Source organism: Myripristis murdjan, chromosome 22 (assembly GCF_902150065.1).
Source record: "Myripristis murdjan chromosome 22, fMyrMur1.1, whole genome shotgun sequence".
In the NCBI taxonomy this organism is placed as follows: Eukaryota; Metazoa; Chordata; class Actinopteri; order Holocentriformes; family Holocentridae; genus Myripristis; species Myripristis murdjan.
Genome location: NC_044001.1, coordinates 16986123 through 17006529, shown reverse-complemented (window position 1 = coordinate 17006529; position 20407 = coordinate 16986123). Strand labels below are relative to the sequence as shown.

The window sequence follows — 20407 nt, the reverse complement described above, 5'->3', positions numbered from 1 at the left end:
TTCACGTTAGGTTGCTAGTACAAAACCGAAAGTTGGGGTGAAAAACTGTTTGGGATTGAAATGAGGGATACATTTCATTCTCGCAAGGCTCTTGTTGGATTACTTACATTATTTTGTCTCTGACCTCCAATTCAAATTTGCGGTGAAGCTGCAAACTTTCAGCTGCAAGGTAAGCTGCTTTGATTGAGCTTTTTTTTTCTCTTTCCACCGTGCTGACTGCAGTGAGAGGCACTCGCACAACTGATCTGAAATTTGGACACATTTATCTGCAGAAGATGCAGTTTCAGGGAGGCTTTGAATGAAGTGGAAGTGGTGAGGGCTGGTGGGTGAGGTCAAGGGCAGAGGAGGACCTTACAGAAGGCTGTAAGGCCCATACAGAAACTCAGACAGCTAAATCCAAGAAATAACACCAGACCTGCTGGAAACTGTGTGGTGGAAAGAAGACCTACAGTTATGACTCTCACACTGCAAGAGGTCATTTTAGGGGTATTAAGTGCACATAGTATTACTTTATGTAGCTTTAGGGTCACTGTAAACTGGGTATCACAGATTATAATACCCCTTTTGACTTCAAGCCCTGCATAATAACAGATTATACATTCTGATGTGAAAAAAGGGATACAATTTGTTGAACTAAAGATGTGTCATTTATTATGACAAGATGCTGTAACATCTGTAATAAAAGCAAAGTAAAACACAGTCTATAAAAATAACAGAATAACATTCCATCGCAGTCATCCTGGTGCAGGATGACAAACCACCTAATCTGTAGGCTCTTCACACTTCTGTCTCTTTGAGGCTGGCTCTTCTGAAGGCTCTGTGGATAAACAACAAGCTGGTTAAATCCTGCAGGTGTCTGACAGAATTCATCTTTATTGTTTGGTAAATGAACACTCACCTGTCTGCTCTTGGCCACCGCAGAAGAGGACCTCTTTGGGGAGCGTGAATCTCACACACATCATGTCTTTGTTTGGTGCTACGTTTCGCACGAAATGCACAGAGCAGCGGTCCTCTAGAGAGAAGCCGAGGCTGCTGGAGGCCCTTTGCACCATGTCCTTCTCTGGGCTGTCGTCTTTCGAGAACCCGTAACAGTACACTGTGGGCAGGTTCTCATCACAGGACGGGTCTTGGTGCAGGAGGCCTCTGAATGCATCCAGGAACTCCAGAGCCAAAGCAGGCAGGTTCATAACCACGTGCACTTTGGTTTTTGCTTTCAGCAGGGGGGGGCAGTTCCTGCTTCAAGGGTCCCTGGATGAAGGCTCTGCCGTCCAGGTTAAAGGTCCTCACCTTGCTCTCCACCTTGTTGAGTTTGCAGTTGTGCTGTAACCAGCGGTATGACTCTGGGTTGAGATCGTTGGCTAACACGTTTGCGCCCCCACGGGCAGCTGGGACGGCAAAGGGTCCGACACCGGCAAACACATCAAAGACTGTTTCACCACGTTTGATGAGCTGTACCACGCGCAGATGCTCTGTGCTCAGCCTGGGGTTCCAGTATACACGGGAAAAATCAAACTCATACGTCACCCCGTTTTCTTTAACCTGCAAGTGGGGACAGAAACACAGCACAGAATGAATTTTATAGTCACTGTAAAAACAGGGGGTGCTATCGAGGTGAATACCAGTAATATTAAATCAATGCACATTTGTGATTTAACCTACTTTGGCAACCATATTCTCCTCTCCAGCTAGCACCTCCATCTTGAAGTTGCGGTAAGTGGAGTCGATGATATTTGTCTTATTGACCACACAGGTCACCCCGGGGTTTTTGTCCATTATGACTTGGCCTACAATGGGAGCATTAGAGAAGTAGTGGCAATGAGTAGAGCAAAATTGAATCAGCTCTCTATATATCCACTTACACATTAGACCATTTATCCGTGATTGAACATCCAAAAAAATCCATTTTCATGAGTGCTGTCATGTAAAAAAAAAAAAAAAAGGGGGCATCCAGGTACAAAATGTTTTAGTCCAAACATCTACCTTTTGAAAATAATTAACAACCCCTATTGAAATTTTTTTTCACTTGCATCTATGTAAAAGTCAACATTTATTTTAATAACTTTGGCAGAGAGAAGGGAAGAGCCCACACACTTATATGCTCCAACACAACTGCACTGGACAGTATTTTTAGCACAAAGTTTGACCTTATGGCCAAACTTCTTGGCCTTTGTGCTCAAAACCTTGTTCCCTGCAGTTGTGCCGGAGCACAGAGGTGTGCTGACTCTTTCCATTTTGTACAAAAATTCCTTAGCACAGCATCTACAAAATGATGTGCATAAGACCTTTGCTTGGAAAACAGTGATATCCTTGGCAAAGCAATCTGTGTTTTAACACAGCGGGTAACAAATATCTGACATAGAGAATGACTAGATGACATCTTGGAATGAAACCCCTCAGTAACACTTTAACGCTTTACAACAGCCTTAGACTCCAGTCTATTAACCTGTGAAGTGCACAGTATCACTGTATGCACTCCTGATGTAATACTCTGTAATACAGTGTACTTAGACTCATGTAATCCATCACTGGAATCACTTTGCTTAAACAGTGGTGCCACCACTGCAGGTGCATAATGTATTCATCATGTGTCTACACAATAATAGGTTAACATGCAGATTAATCCACTGCAGCAAGGCCACTGTTGCCTTGCTGATCCTTAATATTTTATCTGCTAAATGCATTTCTGTCCTGCAACTAGGGATGCACTGATTTTTTTTAATTAATTAATTAATTTATTTATTTTGAGGCAGATACTGATATCTTCCCAGCTACAACGGCCATTACTGATACTGACATGTATTTTGTAGGAAATGAAACACAAATGCAGCTGCTAACTTTACAGAAAAATGTTGTGAGAACCAAATTTCAGTCTCAGTCAAATACTGATAACTAAGTGGGCAGCGATGTGGCTCTGTATAGCTGATATTGGCCGACACCATTAGTGTGCTGATGTATCGGTCCATCCCTGCTGCAGCAGCCTCGGCCTCTCACCTATAAGGTTTCTGTAGGGGAGCTGGTGGTCCCTCAGGTTCATGTGTGCAATGTGTCCCACCCTGCTGAAGGCCGAGGTGACATCTTGGCCCTCAGGCAGAACAGCAGCCAGCACCTCCTCGGTCTTCAGGTTGTCATAGGTGAGGCGCAACTCGTAGCGCTGCAGCTCCTCAGAGACACTGAAGGACCTGAGGGCCTCGGCCTCAGCCTCACTGAAGGAGCCGGGCGAGGACACCCTGTGTGGGTCCAGCAGGACCAACCTGAAGTCCTCCGCCTCGCTGCTCTTGTCTTTGTCTTGCAGCACTCTCGGCACACCTGGGCGCTGGATGGTGGACTTTTTCAGACTTTTCACTACTTTGTTGAGGACGCCCTTGGGCACACGCAGTGCTGGGACAGTGACTGTCTGGGCGAAGGCCTCCCGGTCCAGAGAGATCATGCCCCGGACCGCCGCCGGGGCCCGGTACAGCTCCGGCTCCATGTAGCTCAGCGGGAGGGCCGCCGTGCGCTTCAGAGGCGAGACAAGAGCGGCTGCAGCGCAGAGAGAGCGGCGCACACAGGACGATCCCACGCTGCTTTGAGTCTGCACAGATGTCAGGATCCTTGTGAGAACCCTACAGAGACAAAACACTGTCGTTATCGCTCATTATTCAGCAGAAAGCGCTTTATAAAGACACAGTGTTAATATCCAAAGTTTAAGGGTAACATAAACCGAGCAATTTGGTTTATTTTACTGCTGTATTATTCGGTAACACTCATTCACAGCTCACCTCAACATCCTCACCGTGCAGACATGAGTCAAACGCGTCATCAGCAGTCGACGTGTGGTGATTGGTCGAATAGATGAAAGGCGATTTCTGACTGGACGATCCCTCTCTTACGTGTAAAACGCGACGGAATGTGTAGTCGCATCATGTGATAAACAACAACAGTCAGGAATTAGAAAGTTGGTGAGCCGGTTAGTTCAAGTAGTGTCGGAGAAAATGTTATCTTGACCGTTTGCGTCGCTGCACTAAAACAAACATTGATGAGTTTGAACACAATCGCGTTGAGTCGCTGTTTGCTGTAGTTAGGTCGGGGAGCAGAGAGTCATCTGGGCAAAATGAGTATCAATGCTGATGTCGCCACCGTGGACACCGAAGGAAACGAAGCTGCGCCTTTACTGGGATCTGTAAGTACCACCACAGCTGCACCAGCTGCGGCTCCACGCGGTGTTAGAGCAACAGGAGCTAGTTGATGCAGCGGAGGGCTCACAGTAATGACAGACATCACATGCTTACAGTGCAAACTCCCCGCTGCACTCCGCTGTGTCAGCACTGCGGTCATGCAGAGGCAGGGGTGAGGTCAGCCATGCGCCAGCGTCTACATTAACGTGACATCTTGGAGAGGGAAAGAGGCTTGGATCAGTGCAGCGTGAGGGGTTTTAGTTTTTGTTTTGTTTGTAGGTAAAGCGTTTATTTATTATCCTCATGTGCCCCTAAACAGAAGCACAAACGGTATTGGCCACACGTTTGGTTGAACTGTGCAATATGATGTCTTCTGTGCTGATATTAGTTTTTAAGGTTTTAGAAGAAAAGTATCTTTTTGTTTATTACAGAGTTGCTCCAAAGTTAGGCTGCATTTTGGCGAGGGTAAACCTGGTATGGCCATTTTCAAAGGGGCTCCCTGACCTCTGACCTTCAGATCTCTGAATCATAATGGACTCTATTGGCAACCATGAGTCCCCCCTTTGCAGACATGCCCACCTTGTGCTAATCCCATGCGGTTTGGGCCACAAACCATGCAGTACAAATGTGTTACTAATTTTGGCTTATGCTAAAATGGTGTATTTCTGCATCCTGGTAGCTAAACAGTCTTGGAGAGACATAAATAAAATGACCCATTGTGACCTTTAGGACAATCAGAGAGAGAGAGTAATATTGAATTGCAATACATCTCAGATCAGCACCCAAGTATCATGATAGTGTCACATTGAGAGATAAGTATATCCTCCCAGCCCCATTAGTTTTGTCATTCAGCCCCTGTGATGGACTGAGAGCCTCTCCTGGGTGTCTTCTTCCCTTCTGCCTAATGCATGCTGTCATAGGCTCCAGCCCCCTGTTACCCTAAATAGGAACAATTATGTAAAGAAAATTTCCGAATAAAAGAATAGCTTGTTTCATTCCATGATCCAGTCATATTCTGTTGCTGGTGTTTTTAAGTGCATACACATCGTTATGTTGATTTTGTTTTTATCCTCCTGCAGCCGGTCTGTATTCTTAGCCATCCGATGTCGTAGTTTACTTCCCGTCTTTCAGTACTGTAACCCAGGGTGAATCAGATTCAGGGGCCAGTGGGTCAATCCGAGCTTGTTGTGACACTGACACCAGAGTTGCAACTCGTTCTTCCCAGGATATCCCCTATTAGAGGGGTCAAGCAGTATGGGCAGCTCCCCTTATCCCGAGCTCAGGCAGCTGTCCAGCAGCCAGGGGCTCAAATCCCACCCCGTCCCGTCCGTTTCCATTCCTAGATCCTGCATTCCACCGCAGTGTTGTTTCATAACATCCGTCATCATGGTTGGCCAGTTGGTCTTAATGCTGTCATAAGCAATTCACCCATATAAAAAATTATATGTGTCAGGCCCTTTGTCTTACCCTCCATCTACTCATTTATTTCTGCTGTGTGTGCAGAGAGCAGTGGAACCCAGAGCCAAAGGAGCCTCCTTCGCCTCCTCCGTTTTTAACCTGATGAATGCCATCATGGGCAGCGGTATACTCGGCCTGGCCTATGCTATGGCTAGTACTGGCATAGTTGGTTTCTGGTAAGCATGCCGTGATCGTCACACCCACAAACATGAGGCAGTGTGAATGTCTGCCAGCTATGAGATATAAATTAGCCAACAAGTTGTGTGTAACAGTATTGCAACACCATATTGACCTCTGCTCCCTCTACTTTTCCACCAGTATTCTCTTGGTGCTTGTGTCTAGCTTGGCAGCGTATTCCATACATCTCCTTCTGAAACTGTGTGACCAAACAGGTGAGAGACAAGCCATGGATTACAGTCAAATTTACATAATCCCATTACACTGGGGTTTTCTGTATGCTTTAAACTCTGGAGTGTCCCTTTTGTTTAACCGTCGGTTAGATCAGTGCAAGTCTTAAGACCACAGTTTCTGTCTTTCTCTGTCTTTATTTCGTAGCTGAGATTGAATCAGTTGATGTTTTAAATGTTTTAGATGTTTTAAAATTTAAATCCATCAGTAACAGCTTGATTTAATCATCATTGTCCTTGAGTGGTGGACAGTGTGTGATTGTTGTTGATGCTGCTCTTTTTCTCACAGGTATCAATTCATATGAAGGCCTCGGAGGCCAAGCCTTGCAGAAACCTGGGAAAGTGAGTTTTTTTTTTTTTTTTTCATCAGCATTAGTTTTTCTCCCATGAAATGAGGAATTCAGAGATACATAAGGATTAGGCCTGAACGATTAATCAAATTATCATGGAGATCTCAATAAGGCTAAGTGCAATATCAAAATTGTAAGAAGTGCTATTTTGTGGTAAACGTGAACTGTGATAGAAGGTAAACAGTGTGACAAAATAGCATTATAAAGTATTGTGGTGCTGCAGAGATGACATAAGAAAGACAGACATAAGAAAACATGTTTGGTACAGACCCCAGCAAAAATCACATCATCGTCATCATTGCAGGAGATTTTTTTTTTCAGTGAAACATTATGTGAAAATGATCATTCCCACTAAAATCATGAATCATATTGCAATTCCTGTAAAAATAGTTTGTTCTTTTTCTTCATTCAGCCCTTGTTCCTATATTATTACCACATAAATAAAACAATATGTGCACTCTAACAGCCATTTAACTTGTTTTTCAAGGTCCTGGTTGGAATCACTATACTCATCCAAAATATTGGAGGTAAGCTGGCTTTTATTTCACTGCACAACATACATACAGTTCTGAACATCAAGTCTTTTCAGTAGTTTCTCAGAAACCTGAGGAGGGCGTGGAGCACTGCAGGGTCACTCCATGGCCAGCTTATTTTGGTGTCACATAGCGCCTCCTGCTGGAGACCAGAGGGCCCTGTGCTGAGGCGCTGCCCCTGCCCTGTGAGGCTATTTTCCGGATTCCCTGATAACCTCTGACCTTCCTAGCCGCTGTCCTCTTGGCCCCCTCCCACGGGCCTGAAACCCGACTTCTCCTCTAATTGATCACTGATGGTAAACGCACTCCCACCCTCTGAGTGTTGAGTAACCTAATGGGACCCCTCCCTTATTTCTGCCCTCCCCTACTTCTCTCTTTTCTCTGCCATCTCCATCTATCCCCTCAGCCGCAGCGCGTCTCAGACAGTGGAGAGCTGAGGTGATAGCTCCTCTGCAGTCATTAGTGGCAGGGCTGAGTGGATTATTGCAGTGCCCTCTGGTATGTTTGTGGTTTTCCCAGCATGGGGCAGTATGTGTGAGAGTGTGAGAGCCAGCACTCCAGCATGCATCTGTCTACACCCCGGGCCCCTTTTATAAGAGTGCAATTAGCCTCACTCTGGGTAAACATTCATCTACACTGCCAAAGGCTGATGGGCCAATTGACCTTAATTACTGGCCAGCCCAGGGCTCTCACAGACGGCCTCTCCCCTTGCTCTTAATGAAATGAAAGTGGCTCTGTCTTATGTTGAACACACTCTCCCACTGTGCTTACTTTGCTGACCACACACACAGCTTACACCAATTTTCTTGGACTTTTTTTTTTTTATGTACATGTTTTTTATTAGAAGATGCTTTGATACCACTGTTGACCGTAACAATCATTTCTGTTCATTCAAGGGGCTTTTTGGTTTGGAGATGTAAGTATTACTCCTGCCAGGAATTTCCATTGCATTTAATGACTAGGAAAGTGTTGTTGTACGTGCAATAACCAACTGCATGAAACTAAACCATTATATCATGCTTGTCGTGTGGTCCCTGTCAGTGTGTTGGTATCATTTTTTACGTGGTTGAAAAGGCAAGTCTTTGTTCATACATTTCTTTGACGTTGATAGATGAAGCTTCACAGGCTGGCCTTGCTGACAGTGGAAGAGTACAGAAAACCCCAAAGAAACTACTCTGAGGCAATTCAGCAGAGGACCCGCTACATGAGAATATTCTCAGACATACTTCAGTATTAGTGGTGATAGACTAGAGACAGAGCGAGTGTCTGTGTGGCCGGGAGTGGTTTTGGAGGAGTTTTCTAATGAAAACAGTTGCAAAATCTGAAGGATTAGGCTGATTTGACGGAGAGTGCAAGACCTGCCTCAGGGCAATAAGATCCCCACTAACTGTGGCTCTGCCTGTCTTCATAAATCTAAATCCCTTAATATTATCTACCTTTATCATTGACTACAAACCACCCCTGAATCCCTGTTTCATTCATGCCCTAGTGTAAACATATACCCCTTCTCCTGCTGCATTCTTCATCTGCCCTTTCTCCCCTTCTCCTTCTGAAGTTTTTGGGCCCAGTATGAACCACAGGAAGTAACGCAAAGCCCCTCTCTCATTGGCTGTCCGGAAAGCAGGGGAAGGATGGAGGAGTCCGTCAGAGACATAGAATATCCTGTTTCCAAGGAAGGTGGAGAAATACCTGGATTAGCGTCAGGGATCATTATTGTTAGCATTCCTTCCCCTTCCCCTTCTTTATTCTGGCTGCTACCACTGGGCTCCAGCAGTCGGAAGATCTGCATAATGTCTGCTCCTCTGCTCCGAGGGCTTTGCTGGTGATCCCTTTAGCTGCCTGCTCCACCCATCTGCGCTGACTCAGAGCCACGATACCCTCCACCCCACCTTCCATTTCCTAGTCCAGCAAAACACACCGCCGTCATGCAGCGGTGCAGCTTTAGGAGTGACAGCATGCAGTATTTGATGGTGCTGGTGTTTCCAGTGTGGTTTGGTAGTCGGGTATTAGTGTGTGCATTTTGAAGTGCATGCATTGGCTCGCTTGATTGACATATTTTCTGAACTTTTGTCGTTTTTCTGCCCCCCAGCCATGTCGTCCTACTTGTTCATCTTGAAATCAGAGCTTCCTGCGACCATCAGCAGCTTCCTCAGCCTAGATCACCCCGGGTAGGTACACTGTCGGCTGACTCACAAACAGCACACTTTTGTCCAAAAGCCATCAAAGCCGTGGTTATTCCCAAACCATTCTTTTAGATTAGCTGGAAGGATTTTGAAATCTGCGCTGAGATAAAGAATGACTCATTCTTGTCCCCATTATGTTGTAGATTATACCTTTGGCCTCCAAATAACTCAAATTTGACACTTCTGCACCACAAGGCTACACAAACTGAAATTAGCCAGCAATGAGAACCGTATGAATAATGTGGTGGAAGAAGATATCTCACCAAACCACAGTACATTAATACTTTGTCTGAGAAGGGTTGGAGGGAAACTTGCGCTTGGTGTTGTATAACGTGGAGCAGAACCACAGGAAATGTATTTATGATAGAGAGCCATTCATCACCCATCTTCAGCAGCCCGTGTCCTTCACAGGGCCTGTGTGGATGAGCGGAGAAGTCCCAGGCCAAGAATGTAACTTCTATCACTTTATTATCGGCCACACTGATTTAAGCGAGAGTTGTAGCTGCTCTCAGCCCAATCCGTCAACATCTGAATCTTCCCCACACAGCTGCTTTGTATTAGTGCTCTCCTTTCACCCCCAAATCTCTCGCACATGTTCCCCGGAATCAGACTGATACAAGGGGATATCAGTTTTGCCATTCTAATTACAGCTCACTGCTGAGGGAAACAAAACATTTCTGTTAATGAGTGGCTTTGGGATGTTAACAGACACACACTCAGTTCCATCAGAGCCTAAATAAACGAGTTGTTTTATATTAAAAAAAGATTTTCTTTTTTTTTTCTGGCTCATTTATCATAATACAGCAGTGAGAAAAACCGGTTGCACTCGGTGTTTCACTCTTTGTCTGCAGTAATAGACAGAGTGTCCTGTTTCTCTCCCTGTGCTTAAGTTCAGAAACAGGGCCAAGGTCATGGACAGCTGTGGATTTGGGTTTGTGCTGTGCTGGCCAGATTTATGCTAATCTTTAACACTTGGGAGAGATTGACTCATTGGAAGTGGTACTCTAACTCTGACTGAGAGCTATCCTGTAGCCTGTTAAAGCGTGTAATGCACCACATTTCATGGGTCTTCTAGGTATCCCCTGCCTTTACAGTAATCTTTCTTGACGCTCCCAAGAGCTGGTCCTAATGGTGGTCGAGTTTTTTTTTTTTTTTTTTTTTTTTTTTTGGTTACATCTCTGTGTCAGCATAACAGCGTGTAAAAGCAGAGTGGAGGTTAGCTAAGCTTTAGTGTGGAGTGCTCCAGCTAAACTTAGGCTAGAATAGAAGCATTAGGACAAGTGTTGGTGAGGGGGAGCCGGGGTCAGAGCTCCAGTCTTCCTGACATATAGTTACAGCACTGAATCTGTGGAGACGGAGAGACGAATCCATCAGCGCCTATGGTAACCCCACAGCTGTGAAACTGCCAAACAGGGGTCAATGGGTGTTGATGTGGTCAGAGCAGGTGCTGCTGACTGTGGGAGCCCCATAAAGAGCAGTGGAGCCAGTCCCTCATGACCCCACGCTGTGGTCCGACACACAGCAGCGCCAGGCAGCACCCTTCCCGCTCGACCCCGACCCCAGCGGAGCCAGCATGCCTTCCACATGTGTCACCACCAACACCGCCCCCTCCTCCTCCTCGAGCTTCCCTATCCCGAATAAAACCGCCAAGGCTATCCCTCAGCAAAGGAAAATATTATTCCCCCTCTCAGAAAAAAAAAAAACCCTGCAAGTGAAATGTGGCCTCATCTGATGGAGCGACACAACGTTTGCATGTGAATTACATAATTGTTATGGTTTGCGAGAGCTAAAGCCCTTAATTCATACCACATGATGAATCTGTCTCTCTGTATTTGAGCACGAAATGGAGACAAATTTCCAGAGCCAGTTCATTTTAAAGCACTGAAGATTCATCTCTACTGTCCTCACCATGTCAGGATCACGGATATGGTGGTGGGAAATGTGCCAACATTTGCCTTTATGATTTCATGCCCACTCCCTGTCCCTCCGGGGTGTTTCCTAGAAATGCCTGGTATGAAGATGGCAGAACGCTACTGATCCTAGTCACACTATGTGTGGTTCTACCTCTGGCCATATTGCCCAAAATTGGTAAGTAGAGATGATTTTGCTCATAATACTTCACGGGATGTCTTGTATCTGCTGCTCTTACTGGACTGCTTTGTTGCATCTTACCAGATCTGCCTCTCTCCCCTCTAGGCTTCCTGGGCTACACCAGCAGCCTCGCCTTCTTCTTCATGCTATACTTCACAGTTGTGGTGAGTTCTGCAGCATTTCCAAACCTTCTTGTTTTCATCTCTTTCAGTCTGTTGCTGACCTTTTGTGTCGCCTCCCATCCAGGTTGTGGTCAAGAAATGGTCCATCCCGTGCCCGTACAATGTGACCACACCACCAGATACCTACCAGGTAACCCCCGTTTCCTCCAAACCTTTTGCACATACACACGCTGCAAGGGAGGTAGGCCAGACTAGACGGTCACAGGATGAAGGAAAAATCCAGGAGATTGAGTTTACTGATTGAGTCAGCTCTGGCTGATGAGGACCAGAAAGCGCCAGAGAGAGCTCTGCCTGGTGAATAGTGCCAGTCCTGAGGGGGAGGAAGTTCAGGTGACCCCGCCTGAGCCTGGAAGTGAACTCTGACCTTTTTGAAAATGCAGACCGTACTATTACTGCAGACTTGGTATGGGTTAACTTAGATGGTTGTTTGCCTTGCAGCACCATAGCCCAGCTATGGAATTCAGTGTTTACCCCAGCACCATTTGTAGCAGCACTGCAAAAGTCATATCCTCTCAGAAATAATCAGCTTCCTCTTCTCACTTTGTTTTTCCAGGTATCAAATTCCTCCGACTCGGAATGTACGCCCAAGCTCTTTATCATCTCCAGTAAGGTATGTATATGAAGCCAGCCTTTTTTCAATTTAATTAGACTTTTTTTAGATTCTATTCTTAATCTATGCTGCACATGCAGAACACATGAGGCGGCGGGAAGATGTTGAAAACGAGGATTCCACAGTTGTTTGACACGAGTGACATTTCGCAGTCATTAAACATGAAGGATTGGGCTGTATATGAGGAACGCCACATACTTGAGCGCAGCATGCAGCTGCCACTCACATGTACTTGAGTCTGTAAAGGGCATCTGTACATGTGTGGCACGCAGAATTACGCCACACACATGTTGGCTCCACTTGTTCAAAAACAACTTGACACTGTTTTCATTAAAGGCCATAAAAGAGTTATGGAGTGCTTGCGCAGTGTTTTCCTATACATATTTCTATCCATGTGAATAAATTTAATCAGATAAGGTTGTGGCTGAACTTTGTATCATCACGCTCCGCAGCTCAGATGGTAATCAGTGCTACGCAAACGCTACCTCATCCCACCTAGCCCTCAGTCCCGTGTAACCGTGTAAGCTGATAAGTTGCTAATGACGGCAGTGCTCTGATTGATGTGTGTTGCAGAGTGCCTACGCTGTCCCCACCATGGCCTTCTCCTTTCTGTGCCACACGGCTGTCCTGCCCATCTACTGTGAGCTGGACCGGTCAGCGCTGCATCCCTACAGCTACACTTCACCTTTACTCGCACAGTTTTATTTACGTTATTGAATCTGCTCTGTGCTGCATATGTCTCCTCACGTGTCTTTCAGACCTTCTAAGAAGAGGATGCAGAACGTTACGAATGTCAGCATCTCTCTCAGCTTCCTGCTTTACCTGGTCTCTGCTCTGTTCGGCTACCTCACCTTCTACAGTAAGCGGGCAGGGACACACCTCACTGAGAAATAGAAATGATGTGAAGAAGCAGTTCACCCCAAAAAAACTATTTTACCGCTTATTCCTAATGCAGTCTATTCATTTGCTCCAAATTTGTTCTCAGGGGTGGATAGATACAGCTTGGTGGTGCTCTTTAGCAGGAAATGCTTCCACTGCATCTAAAAAAAAAAAACAGTTTTCAGGCACACAAACGTAAAATAGGAGCAGGACCCTTTTGGTAATTGTTAAAAAAGCCTTAATTCTTACGCGGCTGCACAGAGAATAAAAAAAAAAACGTCAACAGGTCTTCATCAGGGCTTAAGATGGAAACAGATACCTCAGCTGAACCACATATATGCAGTGAGTGTGAGACAACCTCGCCAAATCACACAGAAACTATCTGCACAGATAGATTGCACTAACTGCCAATGCGAAAATATTTTTTTGTGATTTGGGTGATCTTTCCCTTAATGGAGTTTCTTTGCCCGACCTTGACACACCTGTTTTCATTCCGATATCCTCTTTCTGTTCTTGTCTGCCATTGATAGGCCGTGTGGACTCTGAGCTGTTGCTAAGTTACGGTGCCTACATGCCGCATGACGTCCTGATGATGACAGTCCGGCTGGCTATCCTGCTGGCTGTGTTGCTGACTGTTCCCCTCATCCACTTCCCTGTGAGTTTTTGACACCTTCACCACCACTGAGTAGTTCTGCAGCCCTTCCTAACGTCCATCCAGTTATCTGCTGGGTTTCCTCGTCTCTGTATGAAGCAGTCGTAGTCGCTGACATTGATCAGAAGCCAACCCTCTGAGTGTGCCTGGTCTGACTGAGCTCTCTGTGCTGCAGGCTCGTAAGACTGTGATCATGCTGCTGCGTGGAGGACGGCCATTCTCCTGGCTGAGCCACATCACAGCAACTGTAGCCATCCTGGGCGTGGTGCTCCTGATGGCCATCTTTGTCCCGGACATCAGAAATGTGTTCGGGGTAGTGGGTATGTAGGCTTTTTTTTTTTTGGAGTTTGGTAGTGTGAGTTGGGTGGCAACTGGGTCCAAACTTTGTGTTGCATGATGGCTGAAATGCTAATTGTGATTTCCCAGATACTTTGATCATGATTAGTAATAAATTATGAGTCTTAATGATTTGAGAAACAACATTATTTTACTTAACTTTTGTTTCTTCCAGCAACATCTCAACTGCTTTCAGTGGATATTTCTGTAGAAATTAAACAAAAATCAAATGGCTCAGTATTACCATCATATCATATTCAACTACAGATTTTAATGGAAATAGGAAAATATAGTTATATTTCAGCTAATTGTGAAGCCATATTCAAACAGCTTTCAAAGTTGCCATTGTCAGACATACATTACGTGTGTGCACTGTGATCATCCACTCCTGTTTGTTCCTCAGGATCAACCACATCCTCCTGCCTCTTGTTTGTTTTCCCTGGAATTTTCTACCTCAAGATCAGCAACCAGCCTCTCAGGTCCTCTGAGTCCATCGGTGTAAGTACACACATTTCAAGCTCACGTCTTTGTGGATGTCCTCAACATCTGGAAACTGTCACCGTCTCCTCTCAGGTGATGATACTAGCTGTGGTGTCTGTGTCTCCGTGTGCTTCCAGGCTGTGGCTCTGCTGGTCTTCGGTTTGCTTGTGGGAACGCTCAGCTTCTGTGTCATCGTCGTCACATGGGTGCAGAACCCCTGAAAATCCCCCAAAAAACAAGTACAACCAGGAGCAAAAGATTGGGAACAGTGTGCCAAAACAAAACCAAATACCGGATAAACCGAGACACACAGACAAATAATAATAATCAGCTGTCAGATGAGTCACGATAAAGATTTCCTCAATAGGATAATGATAGACTACACAGGTTTTTTTCAGTTATGATTTCAAAAGATAATAGTTTTGTACTCCTTTGCCCTTTTTGTGCACTTTCTGACTCACAAGCATGGACCAAACTCAAATGTCATCATCTCCCTTGAAAGCCCCTATAACACATGGAGTCATCGGCTGAAACAAATCAACAACCAGGTTTTATGTTTTACTCATTCACAAATCTTATCTGTGCACACTTATGTTAGAGTGTTACACACTAAGGTAACCATTTGCAAATAATTATTGGTATTTTTTAAAAATCCATATGGGTGGAGGTTAGTGCATCAGGACAATACCAGTAGTATGATGCAAACTGTCACAGAGAAGTTAAATAACTGGATTTCATTCTCTGTGAGTTTTTTTCCCCCACTTTTCTTACAGTATTTGTATCCCTCTATGTCGAAGACCTGGTAGACAAAACAAACCATGTGAAGTGTTTGCAAATGCTGTTGATCTAAATATGAATTGTAACTCTTTTACACTTGTTGCTCAAATTTTGAATTTTGTTCATGGCACAACACACAATTCTACATATCATAGCGACCAAATTTCACTCTGTGTTTGTATGTCCTAATGTTTTTATTTTTGCTGGATTTGTCCGCAAAAACATTGTTTATATCCTTCCTTTCGTGTGCTGAATTATGTAGCACAGTCAGTCACACCTCAGGTATAAATGTTAATAGAAATTGAAATTTCTGCTGCTACTTGTGTTTTTATCTTTTCTACAACAATGACTAGCATTCAACTTTTGTTGGACTGATTATAACTACATTTTAATGTTATGTTTACATAACTGTTTATGTTTAATAAAAGGGAATTGGTTTAATATGTATTGACGTGTAGTTCATCTCATTTGACCTCCAGAATGTCTTCTGCAGTGTTGTTGAAGGCCAGTCAGCCGAACATGTCATACTCATGGTGTGCTTGATTGGCAGGCGCAGTATTGACGCTGGGACCAGCTCCTCAGTGCTGGGCTGTGGCTTCGGTCTGTAGCTAATGAAAGCCAAATGCTCGGTACGTTTCTAATCATGATGCTGTTTAGATTGTCTTCATGCTGCCTCTGGAACCTATGGCCACCCCACTGCTGCTTTTAATCTAAGGAATTAGGCAGACCAGGCCCGCCGTCCTTCCATAAAGCAGTGGCTGCCCACGCTTCACGCCCCTTAAAGGTGGTTCCCCACCCCAGGAAATTTCCCTGGTCTTCATCCTCCACTCTGAGACACACTGCAGAATGGTGCTCTGTCACCAAGCACTCCTTAGATACTATTAACACTGCATGCAAGGGATGGCTGCTTTAGTTTTAACTCGTCCGTATTTGATACCATAGGGGGGAGGGTAGAGTGTGGCTGTAGATACATAGCTGTTAAGCACTTCCAGCCACCATCAGTTTTCATTTCAGCCCTCTGTCACTGTTGTTATCCTGTTAGTTGTAACACAAACTCTTCTGAAGTGGTGATAATCGGGACCAAAACGCCCTCAGTCTTTCATACTGATGCTCTTACATGGATTCCTATGGGAACCGCCACATTAAAAACCCATACACTACACAAGATTACCACCTAGTGTTGGGCTGCCTTCACAGCAGCCCTTAACTCCTCTTCATTTTGTTGACATTCCTTGCTTGGTTTATGAAAACTTAACTAGAGGGAGATAACCAGATGCAGCAGTTTTCTCCTGGCTTTATCGCGTTGGAAACACGCATGTTAACACAGACCAGAGTTTTTTTATTTGGGTCTGGCTGGGGCATGTGTCCTCATCCCAGGGTGGGAGTGTTTTTGTTTAGTTAAACTCACTCACACCCTGGGCCTATGTCCAGCAGTATGACAACACCATCTCCCAGGGTTAAGAGATGGAATGAGGTGGAGGAATGATGGTGGGCTGAAATTAAACCCCTGTTGGCAGCCTCCGCTCTCATATTGTTTTAAGAGGTGTCGGCTGTATTCTTTGAAAATTATTTTCTGTTGCTGGAAATCAGGATTTGGGGCACGGCCGGTTCTGATCCCATGTCCCCTCTTTGACCTTTGTTTTCTGTCTGTGTGAAAACGTGCGTGCATCTAGACTCAAGACAATTTGACATCTGGTTGGAGGCACACTACAGCATGATTGCGGTTAATAATAGTAGCACCTCTCATTTCTCCCATTTGCAAGAAAGCCCCCAGTCCGGTATTAGTCAGCAGACTTTCAGGTAAGAAAGTCAAGATGATTGTACACAGAACTTGTGCTTGATTGTTTCACTTCCTATTTCTGTTTGCGTCTCTGGATGACGGGCCAACGAGCCTTCAGAATCAGCAGACATCTGAAACTGTAGCAGAACTGAGGACATGTCCAACATCTGCTCACCGTTTACGCACATAATCCTGTTCAACAAGCATTCCACACCGGCTGAAAAAGGTGCTTCAAGGCTCTTTTCACAGAAGCTCTCGGATACCGGCTGGCATGATGAGTGGTTTTCCTTGTTAGTCATGGTGGCAGAATGCAACTCAACAAATGCCACTGACATGCAAGTGTCATCCCAGATGAAGTGCTCTCCGTCTATTTTTTCATTCTTGTCCTCTCTCTGCCTCCATCTCCATCTTCATCACCCCATGCTGCTTTTCTGCTCTTAATCGATTTCCATGCTCCATCAGTAAACATGCTTTTCATGTCACAGTAAGAGCATTCCTTGCTCTGAGGACTCTTTTTAAGACCCACAGACGTCCTTTCATTCAAGTTTCTCCAGTCATAGTGTGATTTACTCCGGTGTGAAAAAATTTACACTCAAATTTCTGAATGCTGTTCATTAAACTGTGCTGATGGACAACCGGGGGAGACTTTCTGCACAGACTTCTAATCGGGAAATACAATCCACATACATGAAACTGGTGGTGCAGTGGAGGGCATACACAGATACACTGAATGGAGTATACCCACCTCTTTTCCTGGCAATTTACAGTACGTGCATCAAATGCCATTGAATTATGTAGGAGAGTATATTCACTTCCTCCTTAGTGATCTACCCACTATCATTACAGCCCTGCATGACATGAAGAATTATAACACAAAGGGTAAAGCATCATCCCTTCAGCTCAGCAGGCTGTACTTATGGTCTTCTATGTCTTCTATGTACATCATGAGTCCTGACATTATCATCTGCTTCTGCTTTTTGGCAGATGTGTCCAAAAGATGGTGTGCAGATGACTGACATCACTCACCCTCACCAGTATTGTGGATGCGCTGCATAAAGCTCCCTCCACTTCCTCCCACTACAGCGACAGCTCAAGTACTTAACCATTCTTCTGAGGACAGCAGACACATTTCTGTCTTCAATAGAGACCCTTAAAACGGCTCTGTGAAGAATTGGCTGACATACTCATCACTTGTCAGTCCACAATCAGGGTGAACACAATAGCAGCAACACAATGACTTACAATAGACTTACTCCAAGGCTGCTGTCACCATAGTGACCGAAGACATAATGAGCCCTGGGTAGAGAATGACAGAGATTTTGTATTGTCAGTGTACCAGAAAACAAGGTCAAGAGTGAAAAAAAACTTTCAACAAATAAACAAGAGGGCTTTTACTGTGTTTTGATAAGTATTGCAACGCTCAGTTATTTTGGTGGATGATGAGCAGGGGGTGAGAGGTAGGAGGGGTAATGATGGAGCCTCAGTGGTCAGCGGCACAGTATGGGACTTTGAGCAGGCTGTGTTTGTTTGGGTGGGGGGTGAGCTTGTCTCTCTGCGATCCCATCAGCCCTAGGCTGAGCTCTTAATGCAGCCCTGACGCCTTGCTGGCGCAGGGGCCACGCTGCCTCACATCTGGAGCCAATTACCCAGGAGGGGCTGTGACAGAGCCCCCCCTCGCCTCTTTGCTCCACTCCTCTGTCCAGTATAGGACCCGCCGGTCTCACACTTGCATTCCTCCACTTTTCACAACACCACTCTTTACTGCTGTCAGCCCCTCTTTCCTCTCCACTTCTCATCCACCTCCCCTTCTCTTTCTTGAAAATGTCTCCAAGGCTTTCAGTACTGGACAGATTGTCACATCTTCTTCTATTTCTTTCTCTATTTTTTTTTTTTTAAATCTCTGGACAATCTAATAAATAAATAAATAAAATAAAATAAAAAATAGTCCTGTCCGCTATTTAGAACTCAAACTCATTGTGTGCTTGCTCTGTATCTTCTCCATAATATTGTCAAGTTATATCAGGTTTTCCTGGAGTAGAGCTCTGGCAGTAAACACCCCTTCTGAATAAATGGACATTTAGTACCAAACCAGCTTTTGCAGGTGTGATTTATGGAATGGCCTTGCTTCCACAAAGGAGAACCCCTGGGTTATTTCTGCATGTATTTGTGTGTTTGTGTGTGTGTGTGTGTGTGTGTGTGTGTGTGTGTGTGTGTGTGTGTGTGTGTGCGTGTGTGCGTGTGTGCGTGTGTGCGTGTGTGCGTGTGTGTATTTGCATGTACAGCTCAGCTCAACATACAGAATAGTGTACAGGACTCTAGACTCTACCTGTGGCCCAGTGTCTGCCAGATGGGGGAGGGGACCTGTGCTGTAACCCAAAGACTGATGGAGGTAATTGGGTGTGGGGCAGCACAGAAGGCATGGCAAGAGTTATATAGTAGCCCCTCAGGATTTCTTTCATCGGGGTCAAAAGAGCTGGGAATGGGCTTTGCCATACCTGGCCCATATTCTCCTTATTCCCCATTGTCCTGTTTGGCACCAATGCTATGGTTCATTAGCTGCAGCTATAGAGTGTACCTGGGCAGGGAGCCAGAAGATTGAGCTGTCCTGAGCAACAAAGACATAAATTGGAGTAAAGACTGTGAAAGGAATGTGGAAACACTGCAGGTGGCAGAAATTAAGTCATACAGAGAGTCAGCCTGGCCTGAAACGTGTGAATCTTCTTGATAGCCGCTCATGTGCTTGTGTGCAGTACAGTGTTGTCATAACTTGAGAAGATACATCCAGAGGAATGTAGGTGTGTGTGTGTGTGTGTGTGTCTGTCTGCACATGCACGTGTGCAAGTGTGTGTATGTTTTCAATGATGTATCTAGATTCATGTGGAGTTTCATACGTCTCCCATGGGACCATAATTCAAGATTTGGTCATGACAACCACTGCAGCCAGTAGACTGGACTGAGGAGAACAAGATGCAAGGCGAGAGAGCGAGAGAGCGAGTGAGAGAGAGAGAGTGAGAGAGAGAGAGAGAGAGAGAGAGAGAGAGAGAGAGAGAGAGAGAGAGAGAGAGAGAGAGAGAGAGAGAAGGTGGGGGTGCAGTTGGTAGAGCAAAGACACCAAACAAATCATCCTGCACCATAAATATGCCAGCTTTGGCTCCAGGGAAAGGACAGGACAGAGGACAAAATATACAGCCTCAAAAAGAGCAGCTTCATCATGACAGAGAGAAAGAGCAGAGGGAGAGAACAGTGATGGAGAAATGAATTCAGCAGTCCCATGCTGCCCTCTGCTGGACACAACGACACTCAATTTGTTAATAATTTGTGGACACTATACATTTAAATCCTGTTAAGGGTCCCTTTCTCCCATTCCATCACTCTCCCACGCTATCTAATTAAATTACCAACTTTAAAAATTTTGTTTCACTTCATCCCACCAGGCCTGATGATTTCAAGTCTCGCTGCTGATGACTATGAGTGAGAAAGTGAGTATCTCGCCTCTCCTATCTGCCTGCTTTATCATCACGACCTCCTCTGCTCA

General features: G+C 45.1%; 2 protein-coding genes across 3 annotated transcripts; one reads left to right on the top strand and one right to left on the bottom strand.

The window, feature by feature from the left end:
* Positions 1-624: 624 nt before the first annotated feature.
* On the bottom strand, positions 625-3938 carry trmt5 (tRNA methyltransferase 5). Its single transcript, XM_030044938.1, is given in 6 exon segments — positions 625-817; positions 899-1226; positions 1228-1539; positions 1660-1784; positions 2992-3602; positions 3759-3938. Coding segments are annotated over 6 exon segments (1473 nt in total). The 5' UTR covers positions 3800-3938; the 3' UTR covers positions 625-761.
* Positions 3939-4020: 82 nt separating this feature from the next.
* On the top strand, positions 4021-15535 carry slc38a6 (solute carrier family 38 member 6). 2 transcript variants are annotated; one of them, XR_003927779.1, is made up of 17 exons: positions 4021-4159; positions 5658-5788; positions 5931-6004; positions 6309-6361; positions 6857-6896; positions 8992-9070; positions 11088-11173; positions 11282-11340; positions 11423-11488; positions 11912-11968; positions 12542-12621; positions 12727-12827; positions 13378-13502; positions 13675-13819; positions 14239-14333; positions 14453-14976; positions 15010-15535. XR_003927779.1 is itself a non-coding variant. In XM_030044939.1 (16 exons), the coding sequence occupies exons 1-16, from the start codon at positions 4091-4093 to the stop codon at positions 14534-14536; spliced, it is 1344 nt and encodes a 447-aa protein (XP_029900799.1). In that variant the 5' UTR covers positions 4021-4090; the 3' UTR covers positions 14537-15535. The 2 variants fall into 2 exon arrangements, 1 of the variants encoding a protein (XP_029900799.1); XM_030044939.1 differs by having other exon boundaries at positions 14453-15535.
* The last annotated feature ends 4872 nt before the right edge of the window (positions 15536-20407 follow it).

Bases quoted from the DNA above. Each gene is read 5' to 3' on its own strand.
- slc38a6 (XM_030044939.1), top strand. From the start codon at position 4,091: ATGAGTATCAATGCTGATGTCGCCACCGTGGACACCGAAGGAAACGAA. The intron at 6,005-6,308 runs GTGAGAGACAAG...TTTTTCTCACAG, and splicing joins GAAACTGTGTGACCAAACAG to GTATCAATTCATATGAAGGC. The intron at 12,828-13,377 runs GTAAGCGGGCAG...TGCCATTGATAG, and splicing joins CGGCTACCTCACCTTCTACA to GCCGTGTGGACTCTGAGCTG.